General features: G+C 36.7%; 1 protein-coding gene across 4 annotated transcripts in view; it reads left to right on the top strand.

Moving 5' to 3' along the window:
* KLHL2 (kelch like family member 2) overlaps positions 1-24,201 on the top strand; it is a 60,968-nt gene that overhangs the window by 6,544 nt on the left and 30,223 nt on the right. For 3 of the 4 annotated variants that reach the window (XR_009958144.1, XM_062573806.1, XM_062573805.1), the window contains exons 3-4: positions 551-657; positions 5,223-5,344. Coding sequence is in view for 3 of the 4 variants with exons in the window: in XM_062573806.1 (XP_062429790.1) it covers positions 551-657; positions 5,223-5,344 (229 nt within the window). In the remaining variant the exon portion in view is untranslated. The remainder of the gene's footprint in view (positions 1-550; positions 658-5,222; positions 5,345-24,201) is intronic. The other variant, XM_062573807.1, reaches the window with a different exon arrangement.

The following is a 24,201-nucleotide window of genomic DNA, read 5'->3' as shown; positions in this document are numbered from 1 at the left end:
GCAAAAGACAGGCATGCAAATGAGTGTAATGAAGATAAAAATTCAGGCAGAATATAGAGATAACTAACAAATTCTGAAGTAATTTGAGTAAAAAATAATTGTTATATATTGAGATCACAACTAAAGTTTGGATTCTTCGTGACCTGGAAAGTCTTATTTCTTACCTTAGCTTTTTAGTGTTTGTGTGTATCAAATTCCTTTTTCTATCAAAGGTATTAGAACAGGCTCAGACTTCCAGTGAAAAGGTTTATAAATTAGGCTGATAAAAATTTTGGTTGATCAGTACAGAAAACTTTTTATCTATGTAAGAAACCACAATTCAAAGCACAATTCAATTATTTGCTTTTAGAAAGTTCTGTGTACCCAACCACCATCTGCAGTCCTACTGAGTAAGAGTCATGTGGTTTTGTAACACATTTAAAAACACTGCTTCATCAACATTGTCTCCTACCTTTTTCTGAGGGTATGAGAAGAGAAATTGTGTGATATTATATGTTTTTCTACTGTAGTTTGCATATGTAAAACTACTTTCTCTGATATTTCTAAATAGTCAAAACTTGCTGTGTGATGTGACGATAGTAGCTGAAGACATGGAAATTGCAGCGCATAGAGTTGTGCTAGCCGCCTGCAGCCCCTACTTCCATGCCATGTTTACAGGTACCAAATGTTTCAATATTTACTGTCTTCTAATCCAGTCCAACTGTGTAAAACAAAATTAAATGACTTATGCTTTTTAGGATCTTATTTAACTTGTAAATAAGATAATAGGAGGTTTGTGGTTTTGGGGGGGGTTGGTTATTAATTCATTCTCAGTCTAAGGACATGCTGGCATCTTAGATAACATGCTGAATGCTTTAAAAAGTCTCCTTTATGTAGACAAATTTACGTACTAAGTGATCCAGGAATAGTAGAGTTGTTATGACCTTTATGGCTATAATAATCTCAACTTGTACAAAAGAAGGTTAAAATAGCTTTCATTTGAATTTTGAAGTAAATTGTGTCCTTTAACAACTGTTCTTCCTGCTGCTATATTCTTCAGTCCTAGAGTATTCTGGGCTGTTAGTAGATGTGAAAGCTTTCTGTGGCTTTGGCAGCCTATAGCTAGAATGCACGTTTCAGTATTCTTTGGATAATTCTCTGTGACAGATGTACTATGCATCATTGCCACAGCTTCTCTGTGAGGGCTTGATTCTGCCTCTGCTTGCTGCATGCTGGCCAAGTTATTGCTGTCTTGCTACAACAAGAAGGCCTGAGGGCTTGCAAGGATAAAGTAGATTTGGATTCATAGTACTTCCCAGTTGGATTCCTGTGCTGTGAATTTCATTCCATGATAGTTATAAATCATGTGGAAATCACACTGTGGAATTTGATGTCAAAGTGAGAACACTACTAAATGCATGCTAAAATTAATTTCTGAAGTTTTGCTTATTCCTTCTCAGATCTTGTGCCAGTTTGGTCCTTAATGGTAACTGTCTGAAACTAAAAGAATTCTCCACAGCGTGTTACTTCTGGCCACTTGCTCAGGTTGAAACAGAAATGTGACTCTTACTATGCCTGTATGCAAGCAAAATTGGGTTTTAATAACTGTACTTCTTTGCATTTGAAAGACTTTGGTATCTTAGGGAAGAAGCTAATTGTTAGCAGTTGCTTTATTGAAACTGAATAGGTATATAATCCAGCATATTCTTGATTTGTTTAATGCATGGATATTTTGGCACAGGCAGAGCTAAACAAAGAGACCTAGTAGAAATAAACAATTTAAGTCATATATTTGGAATAGCACAGAGCTCCCATATAAATAGCCATTTCTCTAGCAGGTCTTTAGGTTTGTATCTGTGGTTGAGGCAAACATTCGGAGTAAGTAATGCATTCTCTTAATTTTTACTGTTCTGTGTTGAGTTAAAATGAAAACACCAGTTCCCAGTTTCTTTGTCTTAGTAATAGAGAAACACAAGCCTGTTAAGCCCTATAATAAGAGTTGATTATTGTTGATTTTCACATTGAAAAGACTCTTTCTCAGAGTGTAGTTCTATATTACGCTCTGTGTGGCAGCAAATCCTGGTTAAAGTATTTCTGCTTGCTCTCAACTGCTTATTTCTATACAGAAGTTTATCGCTCTTTGGGTGTGCCAGTGCAGCTATGTGTGGCCACTCTCCAAATGGCATTGCTGAAATCCTTGTTTACTTACTTCACTACCTCTTAGAAATTTTTGCTTGTCTTATGTTTTAAATGCAAGTTTTCATTGATACTTTGTGGTGCAGGGCGTGGGAATGCTCACCTGATGAAAGGCTGGGAACATTTTAACCCGTTTGTGGAAATGTTTGTGTCGTTACAGCAAACTAAATCAGTGAAGGTTTCAATAGAATTCCAGGTTGCCTTCAAGATTTATCAACAGATTTTATACTACCATGATATACAGTTTTCAGCAAGGACCAGCTATGTTTTCAGTATATTTCAGCAGTTCTCTACAGACATAATTCTGAAGTTTATCATAATTGTTATTATTTCTATGAAAATAGCAGCTGATACTTCTCAGATCTACTTGTATTATTATCCAGTAATCTGGAAGTTCAGATAAGCAAATTTGTTCCATTAACTAACTACAGCCAAAGGAAAAATGTCTTCCTCCATCCAAAGTTAAACAGTGCCTGAAAATACATAAAAAAAAAATTACAGTTTTATACTACAGGAATATTTGTCCCTGACTTGAAATTAGAAGTTTATTTTTAGACAAATGTTTGCAAGTTACTTCCATCTTTCTCTGAGTCATTAGGTACTGCCTCCTGTGCAAGACTGGGGATGGCATTGGCTGTGATCAAACCCTTTGCCTAAGGGTTTGTCTGTTTCCACTTGTTATGATGGTAGAAGTAACCACATGAAGTACCTGGACAGAAAAATGTACAAAGTTTAGGAAGCTAGTAATGATTATGTTTTAAGAAACAAAGAGGGGAAACAAGCATAAGAATCTAGGGCTGCATATGTCACAAGGAATAACTCTTCTTTCTATATACAGTGAAATTCTTTAGATATATTTATTGTGATTCTGAATTGAATATCTTTAAAAGATTAGAAAAAGGATGCCAAAACCTCAGCAGAAGGATACTTCAGTAGCCCTAGGACCTGACCTGGGACAAGGGTGACGTGGGTTTAGTTTTCTGTGCTGCCACAGCAGTAATCTTTAGGCAATTACTTGTTGTCTGCACTTCCATTCTCCACCTGTAAAATTCTGTAAAATAAAACAAAAAACCAAGCCCACTGCTATATCACTGGTGTGAGGAACCATATTAGTATTTCAGATAACCTTTTATTAACTGCAGATCTACTGAGTACTCTGCTGCTTCTGCTTGAGAGGTTGGACTAGCTCAGTGCTTTCCTTTCTATGTTTCTGCAGACTCTGTGGAAACATTTTGTTGCAGCTTTCTAGTTGTGAAATGAGTTCTTCGGAACATTGGGTTCTAGACTGAGGATGCTTTGTAAATGAACCTCTGATTTTCAGTGCATAATCTTTCAGACAAGGTTTGGATCACAAGTGGACTGGTCTAGAATTGTAATAAGACTTTGTGCCCTTTTAGCATTAAAGGAAGAAGCAGCTCTCCTCTTTTGTAAATTCTGGTCTTGTTGTTAAAATGGGGAAGGTGTCTATCCGTGGCTCTAGAAGCCTTGACACAAAATCTGAAAACAAAACTAGTGTGTCTGCAGAATATCAGACTCTGTGCCCTCCCACACACATGATTTTCCCAAAGGACCACCTCCACAGAAGCTTGCATAATAAATAACTTGCAGCATGCATGCTCTGAAGATCAATAGGTTTAATCTGTCAGACTAGAAGGAGAAACTTGAAATAGACGGCCCTTCAAAGAACATGCTGCAGTCATCTCTGAAAGGTGTAGGGAAATGTTCCAGTGAAACAGGTGAGAAGAGAAAGTTTTGCAGAAGCTGGGTTTTACTTTTTTCATGAGGGTCATCAGTGCTTATCAGAATGCTAGCAACCATTAAGTAATAGTATGTTGCTGTAGATGGGCTCCTGCATTCCTAACCACTTAAAAGGTTGATTTAAAATGCCATTGAGCATTCAGCTTGAGAAGGGCATGAATAACGATAATGAATTTCTCATTTGCCAAGTGCACTCAGTAAAATGCATAGTTTGTCTTCAGTCCTAGAGCCTTCAATTAGGATAATGAACAGTGAAAATGTGTATGTAATTTGCAGAAAAATATCAGCAGTGATAGCCATCTTGATCATTTTTCGTTCTCTGCTTTTAGTGTTACATGGAATGAATTTGTTGCCTCGTCAACACCCTTTACTCTAGGTGTTTATGGGAAAGAAATAAGAATACAAAATGAATGTATCAAGATTGAGATATACTCTTCCTAAGTCAAAGGTTATATATCTACCAATATGACGAGTGTAGTTTGTATTTCACTTTCCAATCTATAATCAATGAAAAAAGCATTAAATATCTGAGATGACCAGATGTTTGCTTAGTAGTCATGGAGAAGGTTGTGGTTGTTACTCAGTGTATCTTTAAGCAGTTATTTCAGATACAAACAAAATGTTGCATTTTGGGAATCATCATATTTTAGAAGGCAGAAGCTATTTTGCAGGCCTTTCTTTGAAGATTAATTCTGGAATATGGCCAGTATTTCAGCCTCCCCAAGATAAGATCCAACAAATTTTCCCTTGTTTCCATTCTATCTTAGTTTGAGTTTTCATTATTAAATCAGATCTATAACAGAGGTGCAATTGCTAAGGGAATAATAAATAGGCACGCAAAGAAATATATTTGTTTATTCTTTTTTGGGGGGTAGTTTTTTATTTTTTGTTTTTTGTAAAATCTCTACAGACTCTGATTGGTATTAATCCCTTAATCGAAGGAGCATAATGCAAGAAGTACTTCAGTGGTTTGCAATTTTAGAAGAATATTTTTGTATGTATTTGAAGGGTGTTTTTTAGGTCTGATAACCATGTTTTACTGATATTATACACTGGAGAAAATAGGTCACTTGCAATAATAGTATTAACCCATGTAGCATTCAGGTGATGGTAGCTCCTGAAGGGAGAAAGGAAGGACAGAAATTGAATTCTTCTTACAGTGGTTTTATTATTACAAGTGATGATGTACAAAAAGTTTCTGCTGCAGGCAAGAACAGTGATTATTAAATTCTTTCTAATTTGTGCTCTATTTTTACCTGACTTACTTGACTACCAAACTGTATTTTTAGGTGAGATGAGTGAAAGCCGAGCAAAGAGAGTTCGAATAAAGGAAGTTGATGGCTGGACGCTCAGGATGCTTATTGATTACATTTACACTGCTGAAATTCAAGTTACAGAAGAAAATGTACAGGTAAGAGTGAGGATATTTTCTACAGCAAAAGAGATGTAGTGTGCAGAATCCTTTGATTTGACAATGCGTTTTGACTTAGACATGGGGAATCTCATCTACAAACTGCAAGTTCTTCAGACCTCATGCCTACAAAGCAGGTAGTCATACTACTTAAATTCTAGGTCATGTTCAGAGACTACTGAAGTAAATAAAAAGGGTCAACTGACTTTAATGACCCATAGAAATAATCTTTATTTAATACAATAGAGAAGATGGTCTACTCTGCCAAAAATTACTGCTGTCAACCACCTCTGTACTGCTCCCTCCCTGAGACTTTAGGGCAACTCACTGGTTAGTTACAGAATAGATTTTACTCTTAAATGAGAAACCATGTCCTCCAATGTAAGTATTTTGTTTGTTTGTTTGTTTTTCCCTGCTAATCTGAAAAATAAATTGTTACTTTACCAGTGGCCAACTGTTTAGGAATTTTTAGCTGGTTCTGTGTTTTTTTCTTTTTTAGTATTAGCATGAAGGCTTTTACTGTCTCACACAAATAGAGCTAATCAGTTTTTCTTATCAGAACTGTTTTAAAAGCTGAGGCTTCAAGTAGAATAGAATAAACACAAGCTTAGGAAAAACATAGCTTCAATGCCATTTTTTTTCCAACTACAAATCCTGAAGATGGGCAGGGTAGACTTCCCCCATTTCCCCAATATCTTTTCAGATCTGCCTTGAATTTTTTTAAAGTTTAATTCTAATTGCTTAATGGATGGTGTATGTAGTTCTCTTGTTTTCCCCCTTGATCCTATGCCCCTGTTTTCTCTCTTGCTCGGTGCTAGATTACTAGCAGTCATTTTGCTGCCTTGTAGAGGACAAAAACATGTTACTGTATATGGCATTGCTAACTTCTCTATCACAGCTGTGCATCCTGAAATTAATTGCTTTTATTAAGCACTAGACTGAAATTAATTACCTTTATTGCCTGCTGAATCAGGTGTGGTCATCTTAACTCTGCTTAATTGAATGCTTTGGAATGACATTTCATGTTACCAACTCAAAATAAAATACCCTACTACTGAACTGCTGTACTTTAGGTCATACCACGTCTTCTGATTCTGAAGGGTTAATTTCCTGTGTTACCTACTTCTTAAGGTATTGTTTACTCTTGGTCAGATGACAGGTGTGAACAGTGAAAAACCCATATGAAATTGTGTTGTATTTTGCCAATCTAGCAGTTGTACAATCTCAGTCTTACTGCAGAAGACCTCTTGCAAAATCCAAAAATTTGAGAGTTTCACTCTGGTTAACAAGCAGTCTAGTGTGTTTTGACTGCAAGTCCTGTCTAGGAGGATGCATTTTAGCCTGATATTGACAATGCTGATTCTCTCCTATGTTTGTGGAGAAGAAAAATCAATTTTCTTCCTCATACAAGACTCATTAAAGGCCAGAAAGCTCCAAGTTTAAAACTCCCAAGTCTGATGCAGGCTTTCATTTTCACAGCTCCAGATTACCTGACTGTTTGAAAATATATTTAAAGATGTTCAATTTGGTAATGTAAATAATGTGACCTGGGGAGTCATATTACAAGTTTGTAGTTTCTTGGGTACTGGATAGACAGTTGAGCTTTTAAGTGGATATGGATTTATTGCAATAATGGTTGGATTTTAATTTAATATTGATATTCAGTGTACTTGTAATCAAGTGTAAAGCTATTTTTCCTTTGTCACATTCATCCTCTTTGTACTATCAGTCCTAAATATGTACTGTTTATTTGCATTAGGGTAGAGCTGAACACTGAGTACGACCAAATAAACTGATGCAAGTCCCTTTCATTAAGTTTAAAAGCCAAGGTGGGAATTTGTTGTTATTAATTTCTGAAAACTTAGAATCCTAGCATAAACTGTCAGACCTCAGTTTAAACTCTCTCCATAAACATGTTCTAGCTCTCAATTTTTTATCTGTATAACAGTACTAAGTACAGCTGGAAGGTATTGTGAAATACTTTGATGATTAAGACTTTTTGTGGGAATACAAAACCACGAATACCAAAGATGCAGTAATATTTCTATAACTTTTAAATATTTGGGCTACAGTGCTTAACTGGAGCTTCAGCTTGTAGGTAGCTACTTACACTTCTTAGTCTGATATCCTTTGTGGGATTCCAAGTACATTATTCTGTCTCTTCAGGTTATCCATAGTAATAAGTTGTATTGAATTTCTTACATGTGATACAATGTTTCGGAAGGGCATGAGCCCTTCACATTTAAATAATGTAGAATTCCTAAACACTTTGGCACTAACGTAATTATGCTATGTATTTATAAAAACTATAGCCACAGTATAGCCAAGCTCACAAGTTGCCCCTCAACAGGCAAGTAACTGTGATCTTCTTTCATTAATTTCTTGTTTGATTTAGACATGAGCAGGAGATTGTTTCCTTAAAATGCCATGTCTAAGTAAGGACCATTCTTTTTGTTTCCCACTGTTGAGTTTTCATGTTTTTGTGCAAGGAGGAGGGAGAAAAGTCAAGTGCAGATGCTGAGTGAGTGAAAAACATGTTAATTTAGTGCATGAACTATCAACACTGCAGGCCTGCAGCACTGGTTGTTGTCACTACATTAATTAAACATAGAAGAGAACATTTATTCTCTTCTATAATTTTAGTTCAATGTCAATAGGTTCCCCCCCCCCCACCATAAGACATCTGGTATAGGAAAATGATGTATGTAGGTTCTTAATTTCCTCCTAGTATTTGTTCTTCATTTAGAATGAGTTATTTTATCATTCATCTCTAATGGTACTCACTTTGCATAATGCTATACCAGTGTTTCTATCATATTTACATATTATGTCACGTTTTTCTGCATACTCAACTCTTTGCGTTCCTTTTCTGAGAAAGAAAATTAAATGTCAGACTTAATGCAATATAACATTTTCATGCTTTAATAAGGGAATATCAAAGTTAATGATTTCAGAGGGAAAATCAACTTTCTCACACATCAAATTTATTTTAATTTCCATATAGGTATTAACTACATTCAATGCACAACGTGGGAGAGTGAGTTACTATAAGAAGCTCATGCATGAATAACTCTCCCACACTATGTGTATGCATTTCTGCATGTATTTAGTCAGCTTTATACCTAGGGCCTCTACTGAGCAGGAACTTGAGGAGAAATCCCTGGATTCATTCACGAGCTGTGACCTTAAGGGTTTTAGAAGTCAGTCTGGTTCTGAGTAAGTGGAATGAAATTGTGGAAAGATGATATAAAATTCTGGCCATTAGTTTTTCCTTTAAGATTCTGTGCTGCAGTCTTCTCCTGGTTATGTTCCCCAGTCTCCCTTGGTTATGCTGATACAGCTGTTTGCTGGACTGCATTATAAATCTGATCACTGATTTTATTTATTTATTTTTTTTAAAAAAGGCCTTTCCTCAAACAGTTTTTTTTTTTTTTTTGAGGTGTTGTTTTGAACCTGGGTCTTTCCAAGGTTTTTGTTTATAACATGGCCCCACCCATTGTTCACACAATATTGTGGGTTAGTGTATTGTAGTGTGGAAACCTATACCCATGGTGGAAGTGGACATTTCCCTCTGCCTAAAGAAAACATTACATGTAGCTTCATTTTGGACCTATTGATAAACATGTTGTCTTGCTTTTGAACAAGAGGTGTACACAAGAGGTAACAGAAAAGAGAATTACAAATAATGCTGTTCTTATAGAGCTCTGTCCTAGCATGTTCTTCCCTTTAAAGAATTAGTTAAAGCCGACACAAAATCCAAAATCCTGAATAGGATTTTTTTTTTAGTATATGTTGTTTTTTTGTGTTCATTTTTTGAAATCATTCGGTGACAGTTTGCACAGTAATGAGCATATTATAAACACAGGAACACACAATACGTGTTTTTATATTTCCTTTGTAACTCTTATAGTTCATGCCCCTGTTGCCACTTAAAGTACAACACACATGCTTCCATGTGAATAGGAATGTTTTGTCACAGGACGTGATCATAAGAGTTGACAGCCTAGTTAATCTGAGGTGCTTTCAAAACAAAGCGTTCAAAGAAACAGCTTCTTTTTTCATGAGGCTTTAAGAATTTTCAAGGGAAGAAATGAGGTATCTGCTGAGTTTATCTGGCGTTTTCAGCTAAATGTTTCTCTAGTGCAGGCATCAACTTACAGGATATGAGGTAAAAGAGAGTTGTCTATATTTGTATCTCTTCTCCATTAGGAAAAGAACAGTGACCCGGCTGCAGATAAAACTTACGTTCAGAGATCGGTTCTTAGCCAGCACACAATCCATTTCTACAAACAGAAGAAATAAGTTAGTGTATTTTCTTTTGTATAAAGGGCTGTACTGTATTGCAGCTGGTACATCAGGGAGAAGTCTGAAGGGCCTTTGGAACTACATACTAAATCTTCCTATTCAAGTCTCTTTGTATATTATTGTTAAGTAGTCCTTTGATAATCATTACTTTTCATTCTGAAAAAGCTATATCCTGATTTCTGAGCATGTCTTCATTTGGTGTAAGAAAACTCGATTCACAGTTTGGTTTCCCCATTTGCTAAATTATAGAAACTGAAAGTAGTATTAAGTCAAACAGGGTTAAACAGTTCTTCTGTGGCACCATTAATAAAGATGTGATAGCCTACATTGGTCCCAAGTTACTTGTATATTATCATAAAAATGATTGTAGCGGAACAGAGAAAAAGACGGTAGTGGCCCTGACCTTGTCCAAACGTTTGACTGCGGCTGTGGTTCTGTAGTGTGGTATTTGGTGGTGAAGGCTTGGAGTAGCCTTGCTTTACCTAGTCTACCGTAGGCTCTACTGACAGAGCAGCTGGCAAGGTTGTGTCGCAGTCCAGATCGGTGAAGTGCCGTAGTTCTAAAATGAACAGGTATCTCGCACCAGAAAAATCTCCACATTTGTGAAAGTAGGTGTATGTTTTTCTAGATCGCCAGCTGCTTAGTCTTGTCTGTGTCATGGCCCTACAAAGAATTGAATGTGCAGGACTGAGGGTGTGCTAAGGAACCCTAAGAAAGGAGGAATGGAAGATTAAGTGGGATAGTGTAAACCATTATTGTACATGAAACAGTGGCAGAGTGTTTCTAGCCTAACTGTGATAGTGCATATCTAACCTAGCAGATCTCTAACCTCCTGGGTTGGGGGGGGGACAGCAAGAAAAAAATGTGTGCAAGGCTGTTTAAAATAGTTTGAGAAATATGTAGAATATCTTTTGAAGAGACCATTAGCTAGAATAGAGTGCAGACATGAATAATTCATATTTGTTTCTACTGAGAAGGGCAAAACAAAATGCAAGGAATAAATTTGAGTTGCAATAGACTGTAACAAAAATTGGTGTTATTGGTGTGAAGCTCATGTAAACATAATATCCCATAAAGAACAAGCATGCTAAAAGTAGTCTGAATTTAAGGGAAAAAAATGAATTCTGTGCAGCATGTAAAATGAATTTTTATTTGTTTCTCTCCTTATCACTAGGATAAACTTAGGGTCAAAATATTCAGAATAAATTGTCATATTACATTTAGAAGTGGTCTGCGTGTGATATATCACCTACAGTTTTATGTGGGTGGGACATGTGAAATGATCTCTTTTAGGGGCTAACAGTTTCTTCTGAAACTGCTGTATTACCAGAATATATGATTAGGTCGTAGCTGGGGGCTTTTTTCAGTTTCCCCTCCTCCATGTCTCTTTTTCATGATTGTTTCAAATTCCCTCCTTCACTGCTCTTTTAAGGGATGGATTCACTGGTTTATTGAAGTTTAATTCCAAAGGGATTCGTGATGGAATTACCTGTTTAACAAATTACTGTACATCTGTTGAACAGTAATAGCTGCTTATGTGTGCTTTTAGCTTGAAGAAAGTATAAAATGACTTAGTGTAAGCCAGTTTAAGACTTGCATCAGTTTACTTGGTATTTGCCTGTTTGGAGTACATGATCAAATTACTATAGCTTAAATTCCAGTAAGCTTCAGAGCAGTAATGTCTTTATATCTGAGCTCAGAGTCAAAATACACCTAGGAATATTGTGATGTTTACCAAGCTTTATCCTCAGAAAAAATATTTTGTGTTTATAAGCTGATGATTAAACTAATAATCTTTATGTGAGTTAGCAGCATTGTGGTGTGTAAAGAGCATAAAATACATGCTGCATGTATTTTTGACTCGATTCAGTTTAGATACTCAACTTAGATTTTTTTTTCAAGAATTTCCAAAGCCTATCAATGCATATTGTTATAATTAATTTATTATTATAAATATATATATTTATATATTATATTACACCCTTTGAACACTAAATAGCATCTTTTTTTCCCCCCTTATTGAATCAAAGGATGCCCCTCACCCCTCAAAGGGATACTTCAATTTTTTTGTGAACGCTGGAAATTTTTCATTTTAAACAGGGTGGATTTTTCGCTTTTAAAATTACAGACTGTCCTTTTCAAGCACTTGGTTAGGTATCATAAAGAGAGAGAGTCCGTTTAAGTATTTGAACAGAGAAATACATTTGGTGTCCTGGAAGTAAGCATGCTGCTGTGTAAGTGGGTGGAAGCACGAAAAGAAATATTTATTCAACTGAACTGACTGTTGTGAAGCTTTAACTAAATCTTTTATTTTAAACAGAACCTACTTTATGATAATATCATCTATATAATACGTAATATATAATTGCTTTGAGTCAAAGTAATGCTGAAATTGGTTCCATGGGAACGTGGCTATTCAGAGAGCCTATGAAAGAAATGTCTGGAAAAAAATTGCTGCACTTAGTTTAGAAACCTAAAAATGGCAGGAAAGGAATGAGTTTATCTGGATATGTTTGCAGATGTACTTTTCTATCCACCTCTTAAGGAGTTTGTGATAATCAGGGAAAGTAAAACAGCTTTAAGTAAAAGTATATCTTGGAGAGTAGTATTTTAAGTATTGTAAGGTAGACTGTTCAGGCTACCCCTAAATTTTAGGTGTATCGATCATAATTAACAAATTGCATGTCACCAAGAGAATGACAGAGTTAATATAGGTCCGATACCTCTCCAGTCATGTACGATATTGAAATGCAATGCTCCCTAGGCAGACTGTATTCTGAATTAACAGTAATCTCTAGTTTAAGTACAGTGTTAGGCAGTGCAGTTTGGCAATGAAAACAGGTAATAATAGTAATGTTTGTGGCTAGAAAAAGTCAAAACCTTCTAGCAGACGCAAATAAGTTAATGAAACTGGATTAGTACTGTGCCACCGGTTAACTTCTACATCCCGTAAGTTTGCAGGCTGATTGTTGATAAAGACCTTTTGATTACTTTCATTTGCCTCTGTTTACTGACCACAGTTGCCCTGTTGGGAACATTTTAAAATTATTTTTCAGAGAATACCTATCGTTCCCTTTGAAACATTCACTAAGTTATTTATTCTTTGAATGTGAGTTTTGGGGTTATTAGAAGTATGTTTTAAGCCAGTGATTCCCTCCCCCCCCCCCCCCACGGTTATTTGCACAGCTATTCTTGTATGTCTCCACAGTACCAAAGAGGCACTCTTTAAAACTCTTTGGTCTTGGTGTAGCTCCTGAAGCCTTAGCAGGCAAACATGATCACTTGCCTATTTCTGGGTGAGAATGGAGCATGGGAGGCTTTTAGCCCTGGGTTCTCACTGCTTAGCTGCTGCTGTTGGGAACAGACTCTTGGGCCGTATGGAGTGTTGTTCTGAGCCCGTGGGGCTTTTCTTATGAGTTTCTTGATAGTATGGATATTTTTAAAGAAGAATGAAGTTAGGTCAGATAATATCAACACTGTAAAATAGAACAAAATACCTTTCTTGTAGGAAAAAAAATTCTTGAGTGATAGTTAACTTTTAGTTGTTTCTTTTACTGCCTCAAAAAATGGTGAGGCAATATTGCACCGATTTTCTTTGGTAATAGCTTTGGTAGATGTTTGTTTGTTTGTTTTTATAAAATGACTCTCATTTTTATGTGGCATACATTAAAGTTCATAAATATTGTTGATGACAATCTAAGCATCTTTTGAGCTGAAATCTGTGAAATTGTACTTCCTGTGACATAGATTTAACTTGCCAAAAACTCTCAGCTAAGTATACTGGTACAGCATGTAGTTTTTTTAGACAAACTGTTAGGCCAAATGTTCATTAAAACCCTACAGATATCTTTCAAGCTGTTCATGTAATTGTATTTTTTGGAATTTATGCCTAATGCCCAAATAATCTGCTGAAAGCTGAACAGTTTGGACAGCTTTGGTGAATAGCAATTGATAGAATTGCTCAGAAATGGATTTTCTTTCCATATAAAGTTAAATAACATGAAATGTTATGTTAAATTGCCCTACTGCATAATTTCTTTGTCATTTAAACAAAAGTGATCTTTTCATTGTCTTCTGATGCCTCAAATGGGCAGTCCTGTTTTGATGTATATGTTAAAACTTGAGAATCATCTTGCAGAATGCCACAACTGCTTGTCATACGTGCTCGTGTAGCCAGTGAAGTCTTAGGAGTAGCAAATGATTTCCCCATGATCATCTTGAAGTTCTTCTTATTTCTATATTTCTCCCCCAAAATAATTTAACTGAAGTGTAAAGAACTGAGTGTTAAACCATGTAATTGGAGGGGTTTTTTTTAACTACTTCTGTGAGTTTCCTTATGCATAATAAGGATAATTTGTTAGATACTAGTTTTACAAATGGGATACAGATACATCATGTCTCATCAGGCAGAGACAAATTATTCCCTGACAGACTAAATTGTGTCATTTGCCCTTTCATATGACATACAGTTGTCAAAATTGTACAATTAACACTTGCCTCTGTAACTACTGCTTTAATTATGGGACAGTGCACTTAAAATCAAGGCTAAAACTCAGGAATGCCAATACAAGGTTCTTATCTTGTATCTTAAGATCACTGAAGCATTTGAAGGCTATGTGGTGTTTCCATGAATGAAAAGCTACGCAGCTTTACTGCTTGTTCTCTTCACTGAAGTTTTTGGGTTATGTTCTCATGACAACATTTGGGGAAGAGAGGAAGGAGAAAGGTTGAAAGTAGCATATACCAGTGGTAAGGTTGGAAGGGACCTCTAGGAGATCATCTAGTCCAACCCTCAGCATAGCCCATACAGGGATTGAACGCATGACCTTGGCATTAGCAGCACCACGCTCTAACCAGCTGAGCTAGACCTGCCCCCAGATATGTTAGGGTCTTAAGGGCATCTCAGCCCTGATGTTTTCAACTTTGTAATTGATAGGGCAGCCTTAGTGCTCCTTTAACAATCTTTTGTAACAATTCATGTGAAATATTTGGAACTACCTATTTCTTGATTCAATATGAGACTAGTAAGGTACTGACTATTGAACCTTGAGGTCACAGGTTAATATCCTGCTTAATTCTGAAGGAATTAAATATCTGTTCCTTCATGTTCCATAGCCTTCATCAGTGGATGTTTGGTGGAGTCAATTTGACACTGAAATCCAGAAACCTTTTTATGATTTGCATTGTCATATTTCAACTTACCATTGTATTTACACTGCCTCTGTGGAGACCTAGAGCCTTTTGCCCATAAATAAATAAATTCTTTCTTTGCTAATAGGTCTCAGGCAACTGCACTGATGCTTGAAAGCATTTTTACCTACAGCATTTTATGTAATAGAGCTATCAAGTATCAAAAGCTATTGGTGATTGGTCAACTTACTTCCCTGAGACAGATATTATTAAAGCTTTAGAAGGAGAGGGAATTCTTTATCTTATGATCTCAACAGAGCTGGAAAAATAAACAAGCTTTTTGTCTTTTTGCATATCTCCATCATAGCTACAGTGACATTGCAAGAACTTCCAGAACTTAGGAGCAATTTATAAGGTCATACAGAGTCATTCATGTTAATGTTTTAAAATTATTTGGCTCATTCAAATGACTTCATGATTAAAACTGAACAAAAATCAGTTAATCCTAATGTGTGTTGAAAACACTCTTTACATGATAATCCAAACTTTTTTACTTTTATTCTTTTATACCAACACAGTTCTCAGAATATTAGGGCGTTGCTGACACTGCAGAGAAATATTTAAATCCAAGCTGACATGAGTTTCATTACAAAACCTTATTTGCAGAAAAATGTTAGTCTTACTGGGCACAAATTTAATGTTGAACTAAATAGCCTTATGGTATGCCTCTTTTAAATGGTTTGATTGTGTGCCAAAAGAATGCCAATGGAGAACCACTGTATTTTGCTATTATACATATTTTGTATGTTATGCCTCCAGGAACCATCTGGTTACCTCTTGTGAGCCAATTTGGTGTTTGTGACAACAGCTTTGAGGATTTTAATAATGTGAGGGCACAATTATGTGTGGCTTATCTAGAGGAAAGACAAGGGCATGTTTCTAGAATTTATATGTATTGTATATAAGACATGTCAGGCAACAGTAAATGATCTAACTTTCCAGTGCAAAAAATCCTACTATACTTTTTTTCATTTGCTTATACATGACTACCTGTCAGGAGAGTGTAGGAGGAGAATAGAGTGATCTTCCTATAGATGTGTTTTGTTACCAGGATATGCTTCATTAATATATACTTTAAATGAGTAAGACTTACATAAAAAGCAGTAGTCCCCAGAATCTGCAAACCAAAATACTGAGCAAATAGCTTTGTGGGAAATCTTAGTATTTTGTTCTTTCTCTGTGTCAGTTTTTAGATACAAATTTGAGTAGTAGATTTTTTTTTTGACTATATAGAGTTTTCCCTGTGTGTATCTTTTGTGGAATTAGTTATTATGCACGCACAGAATAGAAGAATAGAAACTGCTTATTTCTTGATGCACAATACTAGTTCATTATGTGCCCTGCAGGCTAGGTATGGTTAGTGCCATCACTCGACTTTCTGTGCTTGTTTTTCCAAAGACTGAAAAACCAATTTTTTTTTTTTTGTTTGTTAAATGTCCTGGTTGAAAATGTATTCCTCACACCTGGCTGATAGAGATGTGTGTGTGAATGTGTGTCTGTATATCTCTATACATACCTTTTTTTGGATGCCCTAGTGAAAACTTACTCTCTTCTGATTTTGGTAATACATGGTAGAAGCAAATCACACTGAAGTGATCACACTACTTAACATGAGGAAGGTGCAAGAGGTTGTCAAATCTGGTAGCTTGATATAGGTGAGGCTGCTGCAGCTCTGTACCCCTAGTCTAACCAGTAGTAAGACTGAGCACACTCAGTAGGTGTTCATGCAAACACATGTATACAAACATATGTGCATGGCCAGCCACACAGATCAACACAGCTGGAAATGCTCAGCATTCACACAAACACCACCAAAAGGCTCATTCTGTTCTCCTCTCTGGAGAAGTTTCCAGGAGCTGACTCAGATGTTGTGTCCATCCAGTGACGGGCCCTGGTTCCTCGATCCCCTTATTGGTGACGCCTGGGCTTGCAAGCCCCTGAGGCCCTCAGCTGCTGATACAGATCCATCTTACACACACCTGAATGTGCACAGGCACATTGTGGGTCCCTCCGCTACCAGGGCTGAGACATCTAGTAGCTGGCCCTAGATCCTGACACCGTGCAGTTGCCTTGCACACAGACATACAAATGGGTCTTGGGCAGCTCCAGACTCCTTGCTCTCCCTGCCAGTTGGCTTGGACCTCCTGCTCCCTCTAGTAGCCAACTTACCAGTTTTCTCACTCCCAGAGATGCACACATCTGGTCCAGACTTATGGCTGCTTCAATACTTGGCTTCCCAGCCATTTCTGGGAAATGGGGAGTAGCTACTTGCTGGCTACTCTGGCTTAATATTTGCTAGTGACTGCACACTGACTTGCACATCCTCGTTTGCTCAAGTTACTGGCATCTGCATACACATGTGCACGCAGAAGAGAAGTTGTCTTACCCAGGAAAATAAGAAAGGACAGACGAGCATACTGAGCAGCAAACTGTGGTTGGACCCTTTTATCCTCTTATCCCTCTGTTTTCTCACATTTCCTTTCAAAGCCACCTTGATTTTTTCCTTTCTCTGCCTATGGTCCTCCTGTAAACATCCTGTGTTAAGTTTTGCATAATCCCCAAATGATCTTTCCTGTATCTTGTAATATGTCCCGTATCCCTCTAGGCAGTAATTTGCCTTGATCTTAAGGTGATCTGGAGAGCCCTTCTGTTGACTTGTCTTGATGGGTATTTTCCCAGGTCCGTGAGGCTGACAGCTGTCCTGTGATAACCCTGGGATTAGCAGGGGCAGGGTGCCCCTTTTCTCTGGTGGGGATTCTGGGGCTCCCCCAACTGCCATTGTGCCTCTCTGCTCCTTTGCATGTGCGGAGATGAGCTTTTTTATCACAGACCCTGAAAGAAAGCTGTTAACTTAATTGCATTTTGTTTTGGGCTATTCTCCTAAAAGATCTCTTAAACGTGTGTTATCTTCTTGGAAGAAACACTTTTTGCATTGTGGCACCAGACCTACTCTAGACCTTTCCACATTGTTATGTGTAACAAGTTGAATAATTTAATGCTACTTTGTATAGTATAAAGTTCTTAACTAATGAAATGAGGGAATATTCATGGATGATAGGGCAAAGTCCTATTCAGGAAGCAAATGGGATTTGTAGAGAAGGAAACTGCTGTTTCTGTATAGCTTAAGCTTTGGTTAAGATAGGGAAGTAAATAGCAGCAGGAGCATCAGAACCAGCAAAAGCAGGTGCTGCACGGATACAATAACTACTGTTTCCTGAAATATTCACATTTTTACATTCCTATCTTTTCTGAAGATAACTTGCTACTATTTATCCCTGTGCTCCAAGTGATGCTTTATTCACATTGCACTGGCGTTTACCAGCTATTTAATCTTTTTATAACATCCTTTCTGCTGTGTTGTTGCTGAATGGGAGAGCCTGGAATTTTGTTCATTGAAGAGAATTGGGTAGACAGAAGGTATTAGCCTTGCAAGTATGAAGAGAAATCGGGATGGAAGTCTGAGCATAGCACTTAGCAGTTTTCTGAAGAGAAATATGCAAAGGAGAAATAGAGCTAAGGACAAGCAGAGGAGATTAAGATGATTTAGAGTAAAGAATGGATCAAAAGGAGGAGTGAATTAAAATTGTCTTGGAGCTGTAAGATGATTATCTTGGCTAATCTTGGCCTATTGAATGCCTGTGTGCAGGGGAGGTAAAAAAACATGGAATTTCTTATGGGAAAGGAGACTGAGGTCTTATGGTCTGAATCACAGGACTTTCCTCTATCTCAAAATTTTTGTTCGTTCAGCTTATATTTTGAGGGGAAAAAGCATCCCCTCATAGTAATAAGCTTCTATTAATTTGGAAGAGAGATTTCTGGGCAGAAGAAGGTGAAGAGATTTATGGCTTGAATGTATCAGAATGGTCTAAGCAACTGGAGAGTTCAAGTAATGAATCAGAAACTGATGGAGGAGCTAACAGGATGAGCAGGAAGTAGGGCTAAAGAGTGAATCAGAAACTTATGGAGGATTGGCTGAGCAAAAAGTAGGGTTAAGATAGGAGTGTATTACAGAAGAATTGAGCTGTAATCGTGTATTTCAGAAGCATGTGATTTTGATTACTGTGGGAGGCAAATGGGAAGTCACTGAGGGATTTAAACAGGCATTGTTAATTTAAATGATAAAAGGAATAAAACACTTTTACTCAGAACTGCAGCTCTAAATATAACAGCTATTCATTTTCTCCATATTTTTTTCTTTAATGAATGATTTAGAGAACATGTAGGCTTCCAGAGCCATGCACATGCAAGGTACTAGAAACTAATTAAGGTAAAAAGTCCCAGTTACGCTAGTGTACAGTTCAAGGTGCATCCTCTTACAGATCAAGGGTAAGACTAGAAAGGATCAAAAGGGTAGTACAGAAGCAAATTCATCTGAATATCAGGTCGCAAAGGCAGAAAGGATTTTCTCCGTCCCTGTCTTTTCATCCCTCTTGCTCTCCCCGCCCCCCTCCCCCTCATATATATGTGTATGTATACATACATACATACGTGTATATATATATATATCATATATATCCTTGAAAACTCACAAGAGTAGTGAAGAAACTTTTAAAAAGAGGTGACTGAGATTCTATATAAATGTTATATTTTAAAACTGGCTATTCTTTACAATTTCAGCTCATTTTGTAGTAAATCAGCACAATGCTACTAATGATTCTGAGAATTAGAGAGACTACAAGGACTTTTTTGATTAGTATCAGGTAACATAAGGGATTCAGACCATGAATGTTTTGTAATTCTATTTGTGAGTTATATACGTCTTCCTAAAGGCTCATATAAGTGTTTAGAAATAACCATACCAAAGGCTTTTGGAAAGTCAAGTTATAGTCCCTTCTAAATTGTTCCATGGTGAGCAATAAATAGATCAAAAATCTGCAGGGAGCACAGGAAGAAAAAGGTTTTGACTGTGTCAGAATGGCGGTAATATGTCACAAGTTTCCAGAGAAGGACAGATTTTGTTTTAGTCAGGAAAAGTAGGTAGCAAAAGGTACAGATGATAAAACAGGATTAAGAATTTGTCAAGATCAGATAAAAATAGGATATTTCACTGCTTTCTAACTAATATAGCTGTAGGGCTAACATGATGACAGACAAAATTTAATGTTGAGAAATGTAATGCTCAAAAAGAATGATTTGAATTACTCCTACATATTGCTGTGTTCTACATTAACAACTTTTCTTAGAATAGAATAACATACTGTAGTCAGTTTAGAAAAAAAAATTCTGTTCATTGTGAAGAAGGAGCTTTAAAAAGAGGAGTATAGAAATGGTGTAGCAGCTTCTGTATGTCATTATATAAATTAGTGTCCTCACTCATTTTGCTGGATATCTAGAATATGACAGGAATAGCACACTTTGGGTGAAAGGGACTAAAGCTGTTAGATGTGTGGAACAGAGGGACAGAAGAGAGGCCTTTTTAGGTTGACTATGAGGTAACTAAACAAGGGCTCAATATTTTTCTTACGTATCTATTGGTTTCAAGGATTCAATTTTTTTTTTTAATGGTACAAGAGCAAATTATTTACTTGCACTGAAAAAGGCAGTAAGTTTTTCCTTAGGGTACGTAGAGAGAGAGGTACATATGCAGGTATATAACTGTGCATGTTTAAACAATGGAAAATTAATGAATGGTACCATAGAATAGAACTTGTTGCTGTAAAATGCATATAAGGAATTACTTAGGATTTAGTATGTGACTGGTCAGCTATACTGGTTGGTTTGGATATACTTATCTATGAGCCTTGAGTTGCCATTAGATTAGTGTTTCGAAGAGGATATTCTTGCCTGATGAGTTTGCCTCCCTAATTTAATGAGAACATATGAGGGCCAGTTCTGAGTTGGTTTTGCCTATTCTACTTTCGTTCCTCCTGGGTTTCGTCTTTCCCTGTTGAAGCTTGCGTTTAGTGAATACTGGATTTGACCACAAATTGGAGAAGGGAGGACTCACTCTTGAGCTGGCCACCAACCAGACTTTCTGTATGGATGAGATTGTGGATGAGAGCCTGGATAGTTTCAGCACAGGCTAACAGAAATAGTTCTAGAAAAGGCAGATTTTGCCTTTTCCTCCTCTTTATACCTCCACTCTTCTCTTCTGAGGGAAAAAAAACCAACAAAAAGACCCACCACTCTTCCACCCCAAAACTATAACCACTGTTGTCATCTTTTACTTTCTTAAAAAACTGAAAAAACAAGCTCTTGTCCTGTTGCAGTCCGTGCATTTCCCTGGGAAGCACTGAACTCTGCCAGTTTTTCTCAAGTGACTTTTGGCTTTAAGTAGAAATGCTGTTTTAATAGGTAAGCATTAAGGAAGTGTTCGCTGTTGTGGCTGATTATTTACTCCAGACCTCTGACTGTAGATCAAGATCAATGTTTTTAGATTGCCTGGGATGAATGGACTTTTGCTGTGGTCTAATACGTAGTTATCCCTGTTTGTTCATTGTTAGTGTGATTTAAGGTCTGTCTTGGAACAGATTAGAAGTGCCTAAATTACTACATCAAAGGATGTTGACTTTCTAAAAATTGCTCAAAAGATGGAGTGGGAAGAACATGCGAATGGAAGACCATGCAAAAGGAAACTCAAAAAATTTTATTTTCATGCATTTGACTTGAGAGGGATGTCTCATTTTCTCTGTTTAACAGACAGGGATTTTATCCATTATTTGAGCATACATTTACCTGAAAAAGTTGTGGAGTTTTAGGTTATCCTGGAAAATATTTTGAACTATTTTATAAGGCCAGCTAGGATTGGGATTCCATTGTGCCAAGTAATATAGCAATAAGCTCTAAGTTTGGCCCTGTTCTAAGAAGTTTACAGGTTTGAATAGATTATGAAACAAAGGGAAACAGATACCAGTGATGACCCATAAAGAATCAGACCTGAGATCACAAGCTTTTTGATTCTTAAATCTAATGCCTTCATTTTTGCCTTGCTAGAATGCAGTTGTCCTTTAACTATTGATGAATAAGAACTTTCATAGATAATGAGCTTTCATACGCTCTGCCTTCTCAGACTGAGCAGCTTGTGCAGCTTCTCTGAGTCTGTGATCTTTAAAATCATCATGCTGCTAGTCTGTGTTCTTGGCTCTGACCTTTGCCATAGGCACCCATGCGTCTATTTCAGTGTATGGCAAAACTTGAACAGCCTTTGCAAGCTTAAAATGCAGAAGACTTTCTATGACCATCTCTAAAGTGTTCTATGCAAATGAAAGTTTGTATGCCCATGAACCTCCATGGGAAGTTCAGTGTGCTTATTATGAGTAAATTAAGGCACTTAAAGAAGAGAAGGCGGTTTTGACCTTTCTCACTGCAAGTGTGTTCAGTAGTATGCATCTACACCTAAGGTAAAATTTGAGGAAGCTGGGAAAAAGGCGTTCTTGAAAATGTTTCCATTTTTGGATATTGGTTGTGTTTTTAATAAAATACATTTAATAAAACTTTAGCTTGAAGAATTTCCAAATGGGAGGGTAGAGATTCTCGTTGCTTTGAAAATCTTACCCATACATAACTAAATTTCATAAGCATATCATCTAGATTAAAGTGACTGGGAAATTTGTCATTAAAAGTGGGTTATTTGTTTTTGGGGGGGGTTTTGTTTCTTTTTTTGAGGGGGATGAGGTTTGAGAAGGTATTCCTTTTTGTACTTCTAAGAAAATATAAATATCTGCTATAGGGAACTGAATGATGAGTAAAAGATTTTTCTCAATATAATATGAAAACATACCTGTAGTGCTAAAAGCTCAATCAAATGCGTTTTTAGTCCACTGAAGTGCCATTTATTTTACATTAGAAGTTGATCTTGACTTGGTTTTTAGTATTGAAAGCAAGCACTATATCCTAAAGTAGAAATACTTTGTGTGTATTTCTGTTGTCCTTAGTTCTTGCTTTTGCATTAATATACAAATTAGTGGTATGGATACTGCTTCTGTACCTGAGTATGGGATGCTATGGATAGATTAGCTGAAGCACAGGCTCACAATCTGCTCTCCAAGTAATGTTGCTCTTCATTTCCAGGACATGCTTTTTGGGTTTTCCAAACAGTACTTCAATTCTTCTCTTTAAGGTTGCCAGCAAATATTCAATTATACTAGAAGAACAAGCCTTGTTACAATCAAGTTTGTCTGAAATGTAGAAAAAAACGATCCCCTGACCTTGCCATCTCCCCAAAGGTGTCTTGTAGACTTTAGGAAACACAGCACTTTAACATTAGCAAACCTCTTAATTCCTTTATGTGTATGATTAGGGAATGTTTTTAAAATATTTCTGTCAGTTATAGTAATCTTTGGTATAACTCAGAGAGAAATTGAGATAAACTCAGTTTATCTATTGGTGGGGTTTGAGGCTGAGGTTAGTCTGGTGCTAAAGGTGTGAGATGTCAGCATGCAATTCAGTAGACTAAGCACATTAGCTAAAAACATCAACTAATTTAGCAATTCAATGTATGGGTCAGTCTTTACAGAAAGATGGGGAACCAAGCATTGTTAGTTCTATTATGCTATATAATTTTTCTCAACTCTTTAAAATCCTTCTTCAGGGGAAGCTTTGTATATTATTTGACTGGTTAGCATGTCAGCTCCCATAGTTGTCAAATAAATTGTCTAGTTTCTAAATGACAGAGTATCAGCACAAGTGGCCTTGCTCAGACTGTAGTTAGTCTTGGTTAAATTATCTGGTCTCTAAGAAAATATAAAGGCAGCTGTATGCAGCTGTATGACTTTTCCAAGCACTGAATTAAAGTATGAGGAGGGATTCTGAGCTTTTATTTTAGATGGCTTACTATACATAAAGTTGATAGTCAAAACCTTTATTTCCGTCAAAGCGAAGTGTCTAGGATTTTTTTCACTGAAAGAAAAATCTAAAATTCTAACTAACAATATTTTAAGTTAAATAATATTTTTCAATATAAATTAAACAAAATGTTTTATTTCTGTTTCTAACAGAATAAGAGGGAATGAAAGACTAGGCTGATCACTGTTAGCAAAAATATCCATGAGGATAGAAGATCAATCTCTCTCTTGTACATAAAATTTTGTAACACAAAATATGCTGTTGTAGTTAGAGCACTGCTGAGAGAGAGAGAGAGAGAGAATGTAGGAGAATCCTTGAGCCGAACAGGACTGCACAGTTCCCCACTGCAGTCCAGATGGGCACCACAGCTGTGGTGTGTTACTTGATCAAAGTGACCTTCTGTTACTGTTCCACTTTGTTTGCATTGTGAATCTGTTTCTGCACTTCAGCAGCTCCTAACCTCCTCCCGAATCCACCATCCTCTTTTCCCTTCCCTGGCAAATCCCCCCAAAATGCTCAAACAAATGATCAATAGTTCATGCAGCCTAATTTTCTATAGTGGTATGCTTTCTAAAGTC

Source organism: Rhea pennata, chromosome 4, assembly GCF_028389875.1.
Source record: "Rhea pennata isolate bPtePen1 chromosome 4, bPtePen1.pri, whole genome shotgun sequence".
Lineage (NCBI taxonomy): Eukaryota > Metazoa > Chordata > Aves > Rheiformes > Rheidae > Rhea > Rhea pennata.
The sequence above is the reverse complement of the archived record's forward strand: the minus strand, read 5'-3'. Positions and strand labels throughout refer to the sequence as shown.